This window comes from Pelobates fuscus, chromosome 5, assembly GCF_036172605.1.
Source record: "Pelobates fuscus isolate aPelFus1 chromosome 5, aPelFus1.pri, whole genome shotgun sequence".
Classification (NCBI taxonomy): domain Eukaryota; kingdom Metazoa; phylum Chordata; class Amphibia; order Anura; family Pelobatidae; genus Pelobates; species Pelobates fuscus.
In genome coordinates this window covers 286082265-286100541 of record NC_086321.1, presented here as the reverse complement: position 1 = coordinate 286100541, position 18277 = coordinate 286082265, and the positions used below count along the sequence as shown (strand labels likewise).

Below are 18277 nucleotides of genomic sequence, written 5' to 3'. Positions count from 1 at the left end.
CATAACGTTTTATATATACAATATGGGATAGAGTAGAGACACCACAACACTATTACACATCAATCACCAATCTGAAATCGTAACATGTACAGACCTTCCCAAGCACAAGGAACTCACCACCTGAGACTTCTTTATCTTCATACGATTGCAAATTTATCCTTGTTGGTTAAGCAGGCTAGCACAGGTTAATTTAGCTCAGGTTTCATTTTAAATATGTAATTAATTCCTTGCTATATTTCTTTATAACTTCTGAAAATGTATTGAAATACTAGCGAATAACAAATCTTTTTGTTATTTTCTTTAGTTTCGTTTTCCTTTTAAATTATTAAACGCAAAACAAAGGAATTTTTTTTTTTTTTGTATATTTAATGTTGTGTTATGTATGCAAATATGGCATTAAAAGGAAGCCCTATTTCTCCTTTAAGAAATAATATTTCTATGGGAGCATTTAAACAGGGGGAAATAGTGGTAGATTGAATGCATGGCAAAAGTGCTAAAAAGGCCTTGGTCACAAATGTGTTGGATCTTGGTCCTTAAGGGGTTAATAACACACATGAGGTTATTGAACGCTCTAGAAAGCTGTTAACCTAGCATGAGATAAATTCTAAATTAAACAAACTGTGCAGTAAGGGAAGCTAAAACATGTTGACTTCTCCCCCCTTCCCTCCCAGTAAGTGTATAAAGAGGCTGTATGAGTCACAGGACATGTGGATATGGCTGCCTTAACAAAGTCATTTAACTTCTAAATGACAGATAATTGAGCGGTGAGACTACAGGGACATGATCTATATACCGTAACTGCTTCATTGAGCTAAATGTCCTTTGGTGCTTAGAGTGACCTTTTAATTGGAAATGCTGTTTTAATGACAGGATGATATTTCAAAGTATATGCCAGCCTTTTATATTCTACCTTTTCTTTTACTGACAATGTCTACCGAAGTGTTTGTGGAGTGAATTTGTCCACATAACAGGCAGTGAAAGGTTGAACAGCCCCTCATATGCATTGAGGGGAGGCACCAGTGGGCACAAACAATTCAGTATGTTTTGTTAGTGTGATTCTTAAAAAAACAAACAAAAACAAAAAAACAGGTGAGATTTGGGAATAGCCATTTCCCATGTGTGGAGCTTACGCTGCAACATGAGATCATAAGCAGATTTTTCACTTTACTCTGTTAAAAAATATAGGCATATTATTATTATAATATTTATATAGTGCCAGCAAGTTCCGTAGTGCTGTGCAGTGGCATACACAGTCTTCTTTTATTTCACTTATTGTTTGTCGCTCCCAAACCATCTGTTGCAGATTTTATGTTTGTAACTTATTTATGACTGTCTAATAGCATCCGCACAGCCTTGCTGGTACTAGTTACCTGCTTAATTAACAAATAGCAAACAAATTCCTACTTGCATCCCCCAATAAAACCATGTTCCTTACCAGACCTCTTCATTTTATGCCTGTACTGCATGTGGGACAGACTTGAAACTTGCACTATTTCCTAGTTGAACAGAGTCTATGGCTGATGGTGGCGGCAGGTACAGGCCTGTTTTGGGGATTATCTGCTGCAGGTTTCAGACGTTTAAGCAACATTCTAAACATAGCTCTGCTTTTAATACTCTCTAGTAATGCCTTGGGGCCGCGTCCCATTCCTCTGATGGAAATCACAGACCCATGAGGCAGTGATAAAACCTGGATTGGTCAGAGGAGCGGGTGTAATGCTTGCTTGGGTAGTGTATGCGTTTCACCAGTTCCCAGAGACCTTACTAATTCAAAATGTCTTTAGGCATTTAGATTCTGCTTGGTCTGTCAGACCACAGGGTGTGATTCAATACAGAGTCAATCTGACACTGCCCCATCCTCCTCCACTTGTCTCACTGCCCAAGATAGAGCTTCTTATAAATACAAACATCTGGCTTGACCTCTTTGCCAAGCAGCAGCAAGAAAACCACTGTAATCAATGTTCCAAAGAAACGCTGGATAAATATAAAAAGCAAAAAAAAAGTTGGTCTTTCTTATCTAGGTTCAGACCGATTTGCCAAGTTTTTATTTTTTTTATTTTAGTTCACATCTCAGCTCCTTTTAGAATATGATTTTAGTTTTTTTCCTCAGGTCAATGTTCTTCACAAAATGAATCCTCTTCCTCCAGCGAGGAAGATGTAAAATTGTGAACAATAGTTTTTACTGAAGAAAAGAGGTTTGCTACATTGTATTAATTTGATAAGAAAATGTGGAAAATGATGTTGAAGAAGAACCATTACTAAAGAGTCAAAGGTTACCAATGCCTTAGATTATTGAACATTATGAAGGAGAGAGAGAATTAAAAAAATTAGCTTTTATCACTGAGCATTTTGAAATAATTTTTTTTTTTTTTTTTTTTTTTTTAAATCTGCGAAATTAAGATTATGTATTTATTTTGAATGGGATTTATTAGCAAAGGTGTATGTGCCAATGGCACAACTAGCTAAAAAAAAAAAAAAACTTTGCCCATTGAGGATACACCAAATCTTTGTGGCCAGATGAACAAAAAAGCACATCTTGTCATCTTGCACAAGAGTCTCAAGCATCAACACATCAAGCGAAAGTCAAGTACATTTTTGGAATATCAGTAGCCAAGGCAGAGAGGATCTGCATTCAGAGTCTAGAGGAATTACTTGCAGGAGAATGCTTAGCAGATCTTTTACTTTAAGCTGGCTAATAAATTATTGTCAGAGGAAATCCTAAACTTATCAGCAAAAAGCATTGTTCTGGCCGCTGTAGCAAAACTGGCAATTTGGCTTAACAGTTGGCCTGCGTACACAGCCTCTAAGAATGCGTTGTGTAAATGATGCATTGAGAAAGGAAAATTGTTGGTTCTCATTTAGAAAAATTCATAAAACCGATGTTAGTTCCAAAAAAAAACATTACCACAGGATATAAATTCTTCTTGATGGGAAAAAAAAAAGGATATATTTCAAGGCTTCAGAATTCATTTTATATAGAGGACTAGACAGGTTTAACCTTTGCAGACGAACATAGGATGAAAGAACAAAAGATTGAGTATATTAAGTTACATAACAAAATAGATGTACCGTAAGTTATGATGCCAGACCCAGTGTGAGGAAATCATCATCATCATCTTTTTTTACAAATATTGGCAAGAAACAACAACCACAAAGTGGTATTAAATATTGTGAAGAATGGATTAAAATATTCAATTTGTCAGTAAACCAAAACAACAATTTTTTTCCACAAACTAGAAAAGAAAAGCCATTCTGACAGAGATCTAAAAGTTAATGTCAAAAGGCATAGTGGCAAGTCTCAATATTCACAAGAGGACTGTTCCTGGTAGAAAAGCCAGGTGTATCATTCAAACCCATTCTGGACTTGAAACCTTTGAACCCCCCAAAAAAATTATGAAAGCAATTAGATTCCCTAAGTTTGTTTGGCAATATATTTAACCCATGGAGTAGAGATCTGCTGACACTTGTCAGTTGTTGTATAAAACTATTTTACCTATTACTTATTCCAGTGACAGCTGAATGAATAATATTTTTGCTATTTGCAATCAGGTCTAATTTTGCACTTCTCGCTTTGCTCTCTTTAACTCACAGGTTTTTTTTGTTTTTTTAACCAAAATCATGGTCGTGTTGGTTACATATTTCAGACATGACACAATCTTCTATAGTGCCATTCATAGACAGTTGACACATGTCACATTTAAATGCCTTCAACATTACAGTTGGTTTATAAATGTGAAGAAGTCCAAGCTCTTTTAATTGGGCAAAGGTCGATATATAAGAACTACAAGAAGCCATCATAAAATTCAGGAACAGAACAGAAGATTTAGACTTATTTAGAATTATTTTGATTCTGGGAGAAATACTTAAAGGGACACTGTAGGCACCAAGACCACTTCAGCTCATTGAAGTGGTCTGGGTGCAATGTCCCACATCCCTCAACCCTACAGTGGTAATTATTGTAGTTTCTGAGAAATTGCACTAATTACCTGCAAGGGTTAAGTCCTCCTCTAGAAGCTGTCTACCAGGCAGCCACTAGAGGGACTTCCGGGTACTTAGGCGACCTTTGGTTGCCTAAATGACGCTGAACGTAGCGTGAGGACTTCCAGCGTCACAGAAACCTCCATAGGAAAGCATTGATTAATGCTTTCCTATAGGGAAGTCCTAATGGGATCGCGGCCATTGCCCCGCATGCGCATAAGGTCTCCCACGCCGACTGATGTTGGCGGGGAGGAGCGTGGGCAAAGCCTGACCCAGCAACGAGGGACATTGGCGCTGGATTCAGATAAGTGGCTGAAGGGGGGGAACTGTAGGAACATATAGTGCTTGGGAAACTGCTTTGTTTGCCTGGCATTATAGAATCTCTTTAAAAGTATAGATTTGGTTTAAAAAAAACTAAAAATCAGAATTTCATAGAAAGGGTGTATAATTTTACAAAACTGTATGGGAATGAGATGCCACAAAAAAGTTTGTTTACAAAACTTATCAGACTGACCAAAGGCAACTTATGGAAAATTCCAAAAACTGATTTAAATCTTAGAGATGTTTAGTCTAACAGCATAGATTCTGTAAGGACGATCCTTTCTGCACAAGGTTTAGATCAATCTCTTGCTCCAGTCAACCAGTAGATCCACTTTTAAAGTTTACTATAAAATCTGGAACATATTTTTCCTTGGTGCAATCAGACAAATTTTAGTGTCATTCCTCAGATTCAAACATTTTTGCAAAAATGATTTTGGGAAAGGCCTGAGTGTCTACTTACTTAAGGTGCAAACATTTGCCTCGAGTCATTTATTTGATTAAAAATGTGGCCTCCAATGCATTAAAACGCAGATTTTGCAAACTATATGGTTTGTGTGTCCTTGCATCATTTCATCATGCCACCTGAATTTGATCTTTAATGCCATTTGTTTTCCACCATTTGTACCAATTTCATATTGTTCTTTTTCCATCCTCTCAATAAAAGCAGCCCTCATGTTGGCCAAAAGAACAAGAGAAACTCAGATTTTCCTCTATGTACAATTTTTCACCCTGATAACTTGTACGATAAATTTTGCTCCAGTCATTAGGCATTCTACAATCAATCAGAAGATTGCTCTCCCCATTTTTTACAAAGCAAAAGCTCATAAGGAAAATAAAAAAAAATGTTCACGGATTGGATGTCTAGAGAATTCAGAATGCCTTTTTCTTAACTTCAGTGGTCAGCATATATATATATAAATTCTCGATGGCTGAATTTAATGAAAAATTATTTCATGATATAATGTAGAAACAAATAACTTATTTGCAGCTTTACGTTAAGGGTTATAGTTGCAAATTTGGGATATAATTTAAGACCAAAATAGCCCCATCCCAGGAGATCATTGAGCTTCCCCACAGTTTGTATCCCTAATGCTATAGTGTTCCTGCAGCTGAGCTCCCTATTTGTCGGCAATACAGTGGCAAGAAAAAGTATGTGAATCCTTTTTTAAATGACTGTGTTTATGTACAAAATCTGTTATATTGTTCATGCAGTAGTCCACAAACACATTCTGTTTAAAGTAATAAAACACAAATTATTGTATTGCTCTTGTACATACTGAATATATCATTCAAATATTCACAATATCTGTTTGAAAAAGTGAAACCCTGGACTAATGACTTTAACAAAAACTATTTAGAGTTCGAAATTGGCAAAGCTGGTTTCCAATTATTTTTCAAGTTTATCTTAAAGAGCTTACATATGTCCACTGTAAGACAAATTGTCTGTGCATGGATCCAATTTAGTACAGTGGCTACTCTCCCCAGAAGTGGCCATACAGTGAAGATGAATCAAAGGGCACACCGAACAATACTCAATAAGAAAAAAAAAGGTGTCAACTAAAGAGTTATGGAACTGGCTGCCAACTGTGTTCATGAGTCTACTATGATTGAACAAGCATCGTGTCAATGGCAGGACAACACAAACGAAGCCACTACTTCAAAAAATTTTTTTTAAAAATTAATAATAGGCCTAAAGTTTGCCAAAGATAGCCCTGACACTCCACAGTGCTACTTGGAAAATGTTTTGTGGATTGATGAAACTAATGTTGATTAATTTGGGGAGAACCCTCAGCACTTCATAAAGGGCACCGTATACCAGCGTAAAAAACTCATCCCGAACGTTAAGTACAGTGGAGGGAACAGCATGATGTGGAGCTGCTGTTCTGCTTCAGTGCTTCAGGGCCTGAATACCTTGCCATAATCAAGGAAAAAGATAGCAGGATGGAAACAATATTTTAGTTTCTCCTCCATCAATGCATTGCATGCACTATCTGTGCCTGGACTGAATTTACTTGTGATGTCAGTTGCTAAATCTTTAAATAAATTTAAAGTAACAATCCAAGCACCATAACCACTACAGTATAGTAGGAGTGCCCTGGCGTAAGTATTCAAACCATTTGCTATTTTATTCTGCCACTGGTGGAAATCTAGTTACATAAGTAGAACTCTAGTTATTTAAGTAGTACTCACATTTGCAAAGCATTTTATTGGACAGGTCCGACAAACCAAAGGAAACTGTGTCTGTCTTATAATGTTACTTACTTTGGCATTTCCACTGAAGCTATTACAATGATTACCTGAGATCTAAGTAGGTCCTTTAACCCCTTAAGGATACATGACATGTGTGACATGTCATGATTCCCTTTTATTCCAGATGTTTGGTCCTTAAGGGGTTAAAGATATTCTAAAGCAAGTAACTCTCTCCACTGTCTCTAGATGCCATACAGTTGTTTAATACCTTCTGTTTGTTTCTTTCTAATATAGGAATGACAACAACGCAAGGGACGGTCACAGGGTCATCTCAGCATCGGCAGTCTTCTGTTAGCCCACTGTCATTAAATTCTGACTCCAGAAGGCAGCAGTCTCAGCAAATGTCTCCAACAATGTCTCCCCTTTCACCTATAACTCAGGTACTTTTAAAATACCATTTCATTACCTTCATGGTATCTGCTTCACACTCAAGCATGCAGGTTCTTGTTTTCATATGTAACCTATAAAGGGAATTTTGACTGCTGTAATTTTTTTTCTTTCTTTAAAAATTAAATCGGTCTTTCCTAGGTAGCCGTGTGGGAACCTCTCTGTCCCACCTGAGCCAACAAACACTGCTTCGACAATGTTTATATAACTGTATATTACACATATCAATGTATTTCAATCATAAACTTACGTTGCTGTTTAAATCATTTTTAGAGTGGCAAGTTCACATTAAATTAGAAAATTGTGAAAAAGTGAAGCCAGTTTTTTTTATTTTTTTTATTTTTTTTTTTGTACAATGCCACTGCAAAGATATTTTACTGTATTTGTTTTTCCTACTTGGATATTAAGTCTGTATTCTCCTGTTTTTTGCTGAGATTTCCAGATATTGCGTTTATGATCACTTCTTGCTTGCTTGTCCTATTTTGTTGGTTGTGATGTCGCTATTTTTGCTAAAACTGTGAGGGAAGGCTGTTTTGTAAAAACAATAAGTACTAATTTCAAGATCTTCTTTTTAAATCAAACCTTACCACAAGTTTAGTCTCTTACTCAGAATGCAAACTTATTTATTTTTGCAGGCAGTGGCAATGGATGCATTATCTCTTGATCAGCAATTACCCCCCTACACCTTTTTTACACAGCAAAGTTCACAGCAGCAAACACAAATGCCAAGCGGCCTGTCCCAGAATTCTTCATTAATGCAGGGCTCTGGTTTACAAAGGGGGTCACAGCTCCCTCCCCTTACAGTCACTATATCAACATCAGTCCCCCAGTCTCCTACAGGAAACCAGACTCCAACCTCCCTGGCTATAGACATCAACTCGGTAAGTGGATTGCAAAGTAATGTAAGGATTACAGCATGCTAGCACACTGATTAGCATTGTGTTAAATGAGTAGCTGCAGGGTGAAAATCTTTTTTCCTAAGAAAACCATGTAACAGAATAAAAACATACCTTTGTTTGTGTCTTTGAGTCTATCCGGGTGACAACTAAGGTTAAATTTCTCACATATACTCCCAGATGTATTGTCCTCTTAATCCAGTTGTTCAGTTAAATAGGTAAAAAATTAATTTCTGTCCATGTAGACAAAGCTCGAAGCACTAATAGAAGAAACGTTGACGTGGTTTGCTTGCATCCAATGGTGAAATGCTTTCTCTTTCTTTTCCTCTAACCAGTTTGGTTAGCACAATGCACAGATTCAAATTTGATTCTGCATAAACTGATATGCATTTGCTGCCCAATACGTTTGGTTATTTTGTGAAGGCTTGCATAACTTTGAATTTATACAGTCTAAAGTTAGAAAATAACACACAGAAATTTTGATGTAGTTTAGACTGCACGGTTTGTAAGAAAATGCCACTCCACCTTATTGATTGTCTTAAGTGTATTTATGGAGTGCACAATTATGAGACAATATGAAAATATATTTCACTGTTTGGGGTAATAATTGAAATTTGTAGTCGTATACTAGTCAGGTATTAAAATTACTTCACCTCAAGCCGTAGCAGAGACACCGGGAGTGAATTTCATGTCACCTGGGCAAAAAAAAAATTCCCCAGGTTTAGGGCATATGGGTTGCAAAATAGGTCATAACATAAAACAGCACTAAAATCACTTAAAAATGGAAATAATCAAGACAAAAGAAAAAACAAAAATCTCCAAATGTACATAAAGGTAGCCAATATAAAACCGTTATGGCTGTATACGAGCCCAAAGGTTTTTTTTTATGTGGCAAAATTGAAGCTGAGGTCAGCAGAGTAAACACGAACCAAACAGAAAACTTTGTCCTTTTAAAAAGGGTTATACCACATGATTAGCCCAGCTTGCCAGTATTGCGTGGAGGTTTCATTAGGATTATGCAGAAGAGTGGTTGAAATTGCTTCTAAAGATTCAGTAGTTTTGGTGTTTGCTGGATACGATGGGCACTCAAGTTCGGTGTGATATCACAGGATGTAACAAAGCAGTGCATAGTTTAGTTAACTACCGTATATACTCGAGTATAAGCCGACCCGAATATAAGCCGAGGCCCCTAATTTTACCCCAAAAAACTGGGAAAATTTATTGACTCGAGTATAAGACTAGGGTGGAAAATGCAGCAGCTACTGGTAAATTTCTAAATAAAATTAGATCCTAAAAAAGTTATATTAACTGAATATTTATTTACAGTGTGTGTATATAATGAATGCTGTGTGTGTGTGAATGCAGTGTGTATATAATGAATGGAGTGCAGTGCGTGTATATGAGTGCAGTGCGTGTATATGAGTGCAGTGCGTGTATATGAGTGCAGTGCGTGTATATGAGTGCAGTGTGTGTATAATGAATGCAGTGCAGTGTGTATGCAGTGTGTATGTATGAGTGCAGTGTGTATGTATGAATGCAGTGTGTATGTATGAATGGAGTGTGTGTGTATGAGTGCAGTGTGTATATAATGAATGCAGTGCAGTGTGTGTATGTGAGTGCAGTGTGTATATAATGAATGGAGTGCAGTGTGTATATAATGAATGGAGTGCAGTGTGTATATAATGAATGCAGTGCAGTGTGTATATAATGAATGCAGTGCAGTGTGTGTATGAGTGCAGTGTGAATGCAGTGTGTGTGTGTGTGTATGAATGCAGTGTGTGTATATAATGAATGCAGTGCAGTGTGTGTATGAGTGTGTGTATGAATGCAGTGTGTGAGTGCAGAGCATTGGTGGGGGTGGGCATTTTATTAATTATTGTAATATATATTTTTTTAATGTTATTATTTTTGTATTATTATTATTATTTTTTTTTTTTTTTCGTCCCCCCTCCCTGCTTGTTAGCTGGCCAGGGAGGGGGGCTCTCACTCCCTGGTGGTCCAGTGGATGGGCTGTAGGAGGGGGGCTGTCAGGAAGCTGTAACTTACCTTCACCGCAGCTCCTGTCAGCTCCCTTCTCTCTCCTCCGTCCGTGCAGCTCCCAGGTCAGCTTCCTCTGCAACTCTCGCGGCCGCGCGGAGCGTTGCCACGGTAACCCGTGGCAACGCTCTGACCCCGCGGCTCTCGCGAGAGTTGCAGAGGAAGCTGACCTGGGAGCTGCACGGACGGAGGAGAGAGAAGGGAGCTGACAGGAGCTGCGGTGAAGGTAAGTTACAGCTTCCTGACAGCCCCCGGTCCTTGTCTGTATTATGGCAATGAAAATTGCCATAATACAGACAACTGACTCGAGTATAAGACGAGTGAGTGTTTTTCAGCACAAAAAATGTGCTGAAAAACTCGTCTTATACTCGAGTATATACGGTACTTTGGAATTCAGCTTTGGAAATCTGTACGTTGATCCCTGTAGTGGTGGGTTCTCAGTTTAGGCCTGTCTGAGGATTTCTCTTTCCTAAAATGTGTATATCTTTGGGGAACCCAATACCATGTCTCCAGCCCAGTGTGAGCACTCTCGCAGATTATATAATATAAAAGAATAGAAATGGGCACTGGTATGAGGTCCAAGGCAGATTATTATTAGAATTTATACAGCAACGTTTCGTCTCAAAAGGAGTCTTTTTCAAACATGAAAAAGGCTCTTTCTGCACCAAAATATTGTATCCTGTACAATAATATTTGCCTTGGACCTCATACCATTTCTCTGTCCTGTCTTTTGTATTAAGAAATGAGGTGGAACAAATTCTTGTGAGTAATAACTAATGACTCATTTTATGTGGTGTCCTATACTGTTACATGAAGTTAGAATGCTATTTATGTTACCAATAGGTTTAAATCTGTTTTTTTACAACTTCTCACTTGTCGTCTTTAAATATTTGATCAACCGAATTAATTTTTTAGTAAGGTTTGCATGTTTGTGAGAAATTAATATGCATGACGCTTGTCAGAAATACATTACATATGTCTTTTCATTTTTTTCCCTGTGTTTAAACGGCAATACTGAAATGCTTTTGATGTGAAATTACTCTACGCCAGTAGTTATGACATTGGGGCTTTTCTGTCTTGTAGTGTGTGCGTGTTTGCTTTTGAAATAATGACTGAGTAAGGAAATAATAAGCCAATACCAAGAGTGAAAACATGAATTGTTTTCAAGGATCTTTTTTTTCTTTCTTTTTTTCATTTGCAAATGTGTTTATGCTCAATTCAGCTTCAATTGTAAAATTGATCTTTAGATATGTGATTGTGGTTATTATTTTGCATGCAATGCTGATTAAAGGGGCACTATAACCACCACACTCCCAGTTTGCTTCCAGTTTTTGAGTGGTTTTATCAACACCAATAGGGGCACTCCCAGTACCTAAAATTATTCTTTCTGCTTGGCTAATATTATTAGTCAGGTCCTAACTTTAAACCATAGTGATAAACTGAAAGCTCTGGGGGCAGGTTAGCACAGCACTGCCCTTTTATGGCACGTTGACAATTTGAATTAGGTTATTATCAAATATTCTGTGTTTTCCACAACTCCTACCAATGCGGTACACAATTGCAACTCTTTAAAGTGTTCTACTTCACTTAAGAGAAACCATTATTTTCTGTCGAGGTTTGTATGACAACACCTTCTGTGTAAATGAGTGTAAGATTTGTTTCTTTTCAAAAGTTTTTTTTATTATTAAAAAATATTCAATAATAATGACAATAACATTGTATGAATTACAGATTGACTTAACAAAAAAATAAATATATATATATACGGAAATAATAAAAAAAATCACTGGGAAAATAATTAATACATGTTTCCAGTATTCATTGCATATGTAGATGATATTATTTGTATTTTAGTCATTGTGCCAATTATGCAGTATATAAAACAACATACAAAAAGATCTCATATCTAATTTGTCTAGTTTTGTTTTATTATATTAAAAAAATGGATAATTATCTATTTTAGTGTTTAGTCAAGTGAGGTAAGTGTTAAAGTGAATCTTTTTCTGATGTCCCGCTCCCAGTGTCCCCATTCCATACTTCTTACCAAACAAAGTTGGATTTGCAGCCCACAGGTTAAAAGAAAATGCTGCTTTAAAAAAAACAAAAAACAAAAAACTATGTGAATGTTTGCTTACTTGTAGGTAGAGATATCAGTGTTTTGAGAGATTTGCCCTTGGAAGGAAAATTGTATTCAATTGTGTACTCTGTTTTCAAACTTGTTCAAGTGGTTCTCCAATTTATGGCAGCCAAGGATAGCTGTGCTTGCTGTGGTTCTGAAACCATTACAAGCACAGTTATCCTTGCCTGCCATAACTTGGGGAATTGTGTAGATATATCTATCTCTAGGTAACTTGCAACGTGTTTAACACCATCCTGGACTTGAAGATCTTAAACATTTTTTGGAACCATTGTTTTGAGATGGAAACTTGTCTTTATTGTGAGATGATCCAAAATTCTCTTTAAGTTTGTATTCCATTCTAGGATGTTCCATATTTAGATTTTTTTTGGAAGGTGTTGGGTATCCTTATTGCTTTTGTCAGAGCTTTAAATAAGTCTGTTGCCTATACACAGACAACATTGTTGTGGGATTTTGCAGAATTTTGGAAACATAAACATTTTAATGTCCTAGTTTCAAAACAGCTGTTGGTCCCTAAATCTGAAGAACTCCTCTCTGGTTCCAATCACAAGGGCTAAATTCTTAGAACTTTGTTACACTAATGGTTTTCCTTATGCATTTGCAAATTAGAAATCTTGTGTGGCATTGGAGAGGTTTTCAGCCTCTTGGGGAAAAAAACAACGCTGATGGCTACCATCAACCGAGATCTTGTGCTTTTCATCAATTGAAATTACCACATCAAAACTATTTTCTGAAATAATGGAGCATGATGCACTAAGATGATTCCCTCAGGGTTTCTGTACTTAAGAACCAGCTCAGTACTAAGAGTGAATCCATGAAAATCTAATGAATAACCACGTATATTAGTATTTTATATTTCTTACTAGGCAGATTTCTTGTTTTATTGTTTATATATGTATATTTTTTATATTGCATACAATTCTGTTTATGGTAAATTAATGTTGATCTACTGGTCCTTTTTTTGTCTACTAGACAGCCACTAGAGGTCACTTCCTGAATCATAGCAAAGATTTTCTTTGCTAGAATGTCGCTGGACGTCCTCACGCTGTGTGAGGACCTCCAGCGTTGCTCATTTCCTCATAGCTTTCCTATGGGGAGCGCTAATGCGCATAAGCGGCATTGCCACGCATGCGCATTAGGTCTCCTCGGCCACTGGGCGGGATCAGTCTCGCCCACCAGCCGACGGAGACAGTAGGAGGAGCGGCGCGGAGGAGGAGGAGGAGAGAGCGACGAGGGACATCACCCCTTTTCACCCCTTCAGCAACTGGGGATTGGGTGGTGGGAGGGAGAGGGTACCTCCAGTGGCGTTTTCCTTTAAATACAAAGCTCCAAATTATTTTTTTTTAAACTAAAAGCTATTCAGCACCAGTGGTGCTCTCAGGGTTTCTGTACTTAAGAACCAGCTCAGTACTAAGAGTGAATCCATGAAAATCTAATGAATAACCACATACTGTATATTAGTATTTTATATTTCTTACTAGGCAGATTTCTTGTTTTATTGTTTATATATGTATATTTTTTATATTGCATACAATTCTGTTTATGGTAAATTAATGTTGATCTACCGGTCCTTTTTTTTTTTTTTTTTTTTTTTTATATATAATATATATAATATGCTTTGTCTAGTCTTGGTACATATATTGCCATATTTTTGTTTTCTAATTAATTTTAAAGCACATGCAAACAATGTTTTATTTCACAGACTCCTCCTGTTTTCCTGAGTTCTAAACTGTTTGTATTCCTGCAATTTTAACTTGTTTGAAAGATTTTATTGACGTACCCTGCAAAATGACATTGCACCATTTTGTTTCACGTTTTATCTTTGTGGCTAATGCATGTGAATAATGCAGCATAGCCACTTTTTTTTTTTTTTTTACCGTTTATAAAATCTGCTAGATTTAAAGGACCACTATAGGCACCCTGACCACTTCAGCTCAATTAAGTGGTCTGGGTGCCAGGTCCATCTAGGGTTAACCCTGCCTGCAGTAAACATAGCAGTTTCAAAGAAACTGCTATGTTTACAATAGGGTTAATCAAGCCTCTAGTGGCTGTCTCATTGATAGCCGCTAGAGGCGCTTCTTACTGTGATTTTCACAGTGAGAAGACGCCAGCGTCCATAGGAAAGCATTGAGAATGCTTTCCTATGGACTGACTGCACGCGTGGCTCTTGCCGCGCATGTGCATTCAGCCGAAGAGGGAGGAGAGTCCCCAGCGCTGAGGGAGCCTGGTGCTGGAGAAAGGTAAGTGTTTAGCCCCTTCCTCCCCTTAGAGCCTGAGGTTGAGGGGGACCTACAGACCATATAGTGCCAGGAAAACAAGTTTGTTACTATAGTGGTCCTTTAAATGCAGTATGTTGGACTTTCACATCTGTTCATTTCTGTAGTTGTAATTATACCATGATCATTAGTTGCTGTGCGTGTCTTTGTAATGTGTTACAACTGGCAGGAAATCTTTGTGGTATTTCACAAAACCTATGTTGTTTCCTCTTATTTCTGTTATTTTGCTCCCAAGATGGTGTGAATTTAGTTGTCTGTAGAAGTGTCTGGGTGTTGTTAAGCAACAGATTTCCCTTTTTTAGATAGTCACTTTTTATTGAGGTTAATGCACTCATAAAGAGTAAGCAATGCTGATACAAATTAAAGCACAAATGAAATATTTCTCAGAGGCACAAAATATTTTTACCACATTTTATAAAGATAAGGAGACTGCGGAAGCAAATATGGTACATGTAGATAAAGAAAAATACCACTGAGATTCAAGCACAATATAGAGAATCATGTGCACAGTGAGGTGAGACTCCTTAAAAATTGTTCCCAGATGTATTTCCTGGGAGAATCTTGCATGGCACACATAGTAGTGCCAACTAGAGATCCTCCATGGGTGTGAGCCGGACACAAAAGATATTACCCACAAGGCTATTGGCCCAGGTAAGTGGCGGTGAGCAGTGGATATCCTCAATATCTGGAGATTTTATTTATTTTTTGCTGAGAACACCCTTGTCTAGGTTTGCCTAGAACAGGGGTAGGCAACCTTCGGCTCTACAGATGTTTTGGACTACATCTCCCATAATGCTTTTACAGCCATATTGCTGGCAAAGCATCAAGGGAGATGTAGTCCACAACATCTGTAGAGCCGACGGTTGCCTACCCCTGGCCTAGAATCAAAGCTTGGACAAGTGTATCCACTTGTGAGGGCAGCAATGCCAAGGATTGTTGTTGGGCAGCATTGTATTCAGTGGCCATTTTGGAAACTATTCTGTAGGATATAATCAAGAGCCTGAAATTGGCTGCATCCACCGACCACGGGTAGTGCTAGTAGGCCTCAGTCGGAAAGTTAAAATGGTAATCCAGATGTGGACCCCAAGCTCACTGTGCCTAGATAGGCATCAGCTACACGTCATTGACTAGAAGGCCGAAACGATCGTCTGTGGTTGCTGTATCTCTCATGCAATGTTAACTTGCCGTCATTTCGGTACTGGACTGCCATTACCAGTGTGATCAGTCTTATATGGTTTGGAATATGTTTTCGCTGTAATCGCACAAGTGAGCGAAACATATTTTTTGAGACCTGAGCGCGGATTACCAAAGGGCAAGCTACTGAGTTTCTCTAAGGTTTTGTCTGTTCTCAGAGTTCTTATGTTCTTTGTTTTTGTTGCTTAGTCAGAACGTTCATAGGAAACACCTGGCAATTCCAAAATAACTCCAGCAATAAAGGTAAGTTTAGCCGCTGTAGGCAGTTGTTAAGCTCATGTTGTAGACTTCATTTTAAACATTGTCTGAGCTCCTCCAACCTGTTGTCTTGATCGATCAGCAGTCAAGGTCCACACCGCACATATTTACTTTTTTATGCTTCACTATATAATTTTGCATTACTCTACACCATTCTAATATGGGAGATGTTTCCTATCTATTTATGCACACAATAATTAAATGCACACAATAATTTGTGCTGCTGAAACATAAATTAATTAGGATTTAAAGGGACACTTTATTCATCAAAGCAGTCTGATTTTTGCACAGGTTGTGGTGCAAGGAGCTCCCTTGTCTCTTTGCTCATTTTAGCTTAAAACTGCAGTGATTGTACCTTTTGTAGTGCCTTTTTTTTAATAATGGTTTTTGTTTTATTTTTCTCGAAAGCATCTAACAAATATAAGGAACAGGATTCCAACTTGAAACACCAGTCCAAATGCAGAAGAAAATAGTTGCAGTTAGAAATACACATGGATACTTAAAATTTCAAATATGTAGACCATATTTGTAAAACAACCCAAAATTAGGCCACACAAGTGGTGGAAACAAGAACTACAAAAGAGAGGAAAAAAGGAAAGCAGAGGGGGATAAGAGAAAAAAATAATGAAACAAGAGTGTTGGTATATTCTAAATAGGGGGAGTATCAGTCTAGGTGACCATTTCTTCAGAAAAGAATTGTATGAATATTGGACAGCAGCTGTAAGTTTCCATTTGACAGTGCCAGATTGTACATTGCAACCAGTCTTGTTCCTGTACATATAGTCAAACTTACAAAATATATTGCTAGGGGGTTAATGTTTCCTGTTGAGCGGAGTGGTCCGAGGTTCCAGTGGACACCTCAGTGTAGGAGACACCCTTGGACCAGTGTGGGCAAGCACAGCACCTGAGTCATAAACATTATTATTATTATTACATTCTATAGTGTCAGAGGTTGCTCTGACGAAGCTGTTGGTATACCTGTTAGAAACGAGCAAAACAAGCAAGCATTCTGTTATGTAAAAATATGTATAAATATTTTTAACTTTCACTCATGCAAAATAGTAAGGTGGATGCATGAATCGCCATAGTTCGATTTACTGAACAGAAGTAGCAAGATTAAAACTTGGTCTTGGAAAAACCTCAGTGATTACTATATTACTTTCCTCCTTTGTGGTTCATGTATTATATCAGCTCCCTATTCCTTCAATTTCACACTCTTTCCCCTAACTGCGTTTTCAGACACAATGTACTCTCTCCACTATCTGCATACTAACCTCCACTTTGTTTTTGATATGGTACAAATATGTGTGCAAATATAGCCGTGGTGGATGATAATTCTTGTTTGTCTGCTGTGAGGTTATTTTGCTCAGCTGATTTGTACCTTTGACAGAATGATTATATGAATTGCCAAACCAAATTACCATCGTTCATTATCTTTCACGGTCACTGTGGGATGCTGTTTACTGTAATGTCTGGGACTAAAGTGGGCATGTTGGTGTCCAACTCATAATATGGATCCTTTTAATTAGTGGACCTTAGAGATATGCTAATTATTTAGGGCTTCTGGACAACTATTGTGCATGAATTTTGGACAACTACTAGGAGGTGATCTGCAGTTTCATATTGACTATATCATAGCACCCATATGTACATGTAAGATTTTAAAACATTATTATTTTAGGGAGTGTGTTTAAATTCAAGAATGAGTAAATAAAATATATGTTAATCAGTGATCATCTGTAAAGATTACTAGCAAGGAGAAAGATCGAAAATGGACTTGTGCCTCGTATTATAAAGCACAGCCTTGAAAAACCTGTCTAGGAATAAAAGTTTTACAGTTCTAAACACAATTACCTAATCTGGAGCAAATATTTAGTATGCACTGTTCAAGCCATGGATGAAAATAGTAGTCCAACTAATCAACTATATTGTAATGTGTATGAAGTGTAATTACTAGTAAGCTAGGAATTTTTACTTTTTCACAGGTGAGTGGTCTAATCAAAACTCCCAGCCCTGGTCATGCCTATCCAAGTGATACTTATGTGTCTTAAGGTTAATAGATGCGAAAAGAGACCATTGGCATCTGTGCATATATTCATCTAACAATTCAGTGGTATTTAACTCTGTGTTGTTCTATAGGCCTCCCTCCAGCAGTACCGCAGTAATGCTGGATCCCCAGCCAACCAGTCTCCCACTTCTCCTGTCTCCAATCAAGGCTTCTCTCCAGGCAGCTCCCCTCAAGTAAGGCAAATGTGCCTTGGTTTTGTGTAGGCTTTGAGTCTTACCATTACTGCCCCATGGTCTGTCATTGTACCTGTTGTGTGCTCCATGAATACTGTCCCATCTTGTTGCGTAGTATCCATAATTAGTTTTGTGAGTCTTGTTGAAGGTGCTTTGTAGTCTTTGTTGTAAGTGGATGATCTTCAAGCAGTCCTTTGGGAGACCTCTTCAAGTTATCTGTCTTCAAAGAGGATGAAAAATCCAAAGGATTCTTCTTCACATGCATTTCTCCAGCAAGTCAATCTTTAACAAGATCTAAAGGGTTT

The 18277-nt window shown here is 37.6% G+C and overlaps 1 protein-coding gene across 2 annotated transcripts in view; it reads left to right on the top strand.

Annotated features, from left to right (window-relative positions):
- The window catches only part of CRTC1 (CREB regulated transcription coactivator 1), a 166614-nt gene that overhangs the window by 133854 nt on the left and 14483 nt on the right, over positions 1-18277 (top strand). The window contains exons 9-11 of one of the 2 annotated variants that reach the window (XM_063455400.1): positions 6781-6926; positions 7569-7814; positions 17871-17972. In XM_063455400.1, coding sequence (XP_063311470.1) covers positions 6781-6926; positions 7569-7814; positions 17871-17972 — 494 coding nt within the window. The remainder of the gene's footprint in view (positions 1-6780; positions 6927-7568; positions 7815-17870; positions 17973-18277) is intronic. The other variant, XM_063455402.1, reaches the window with a different exon arrangement.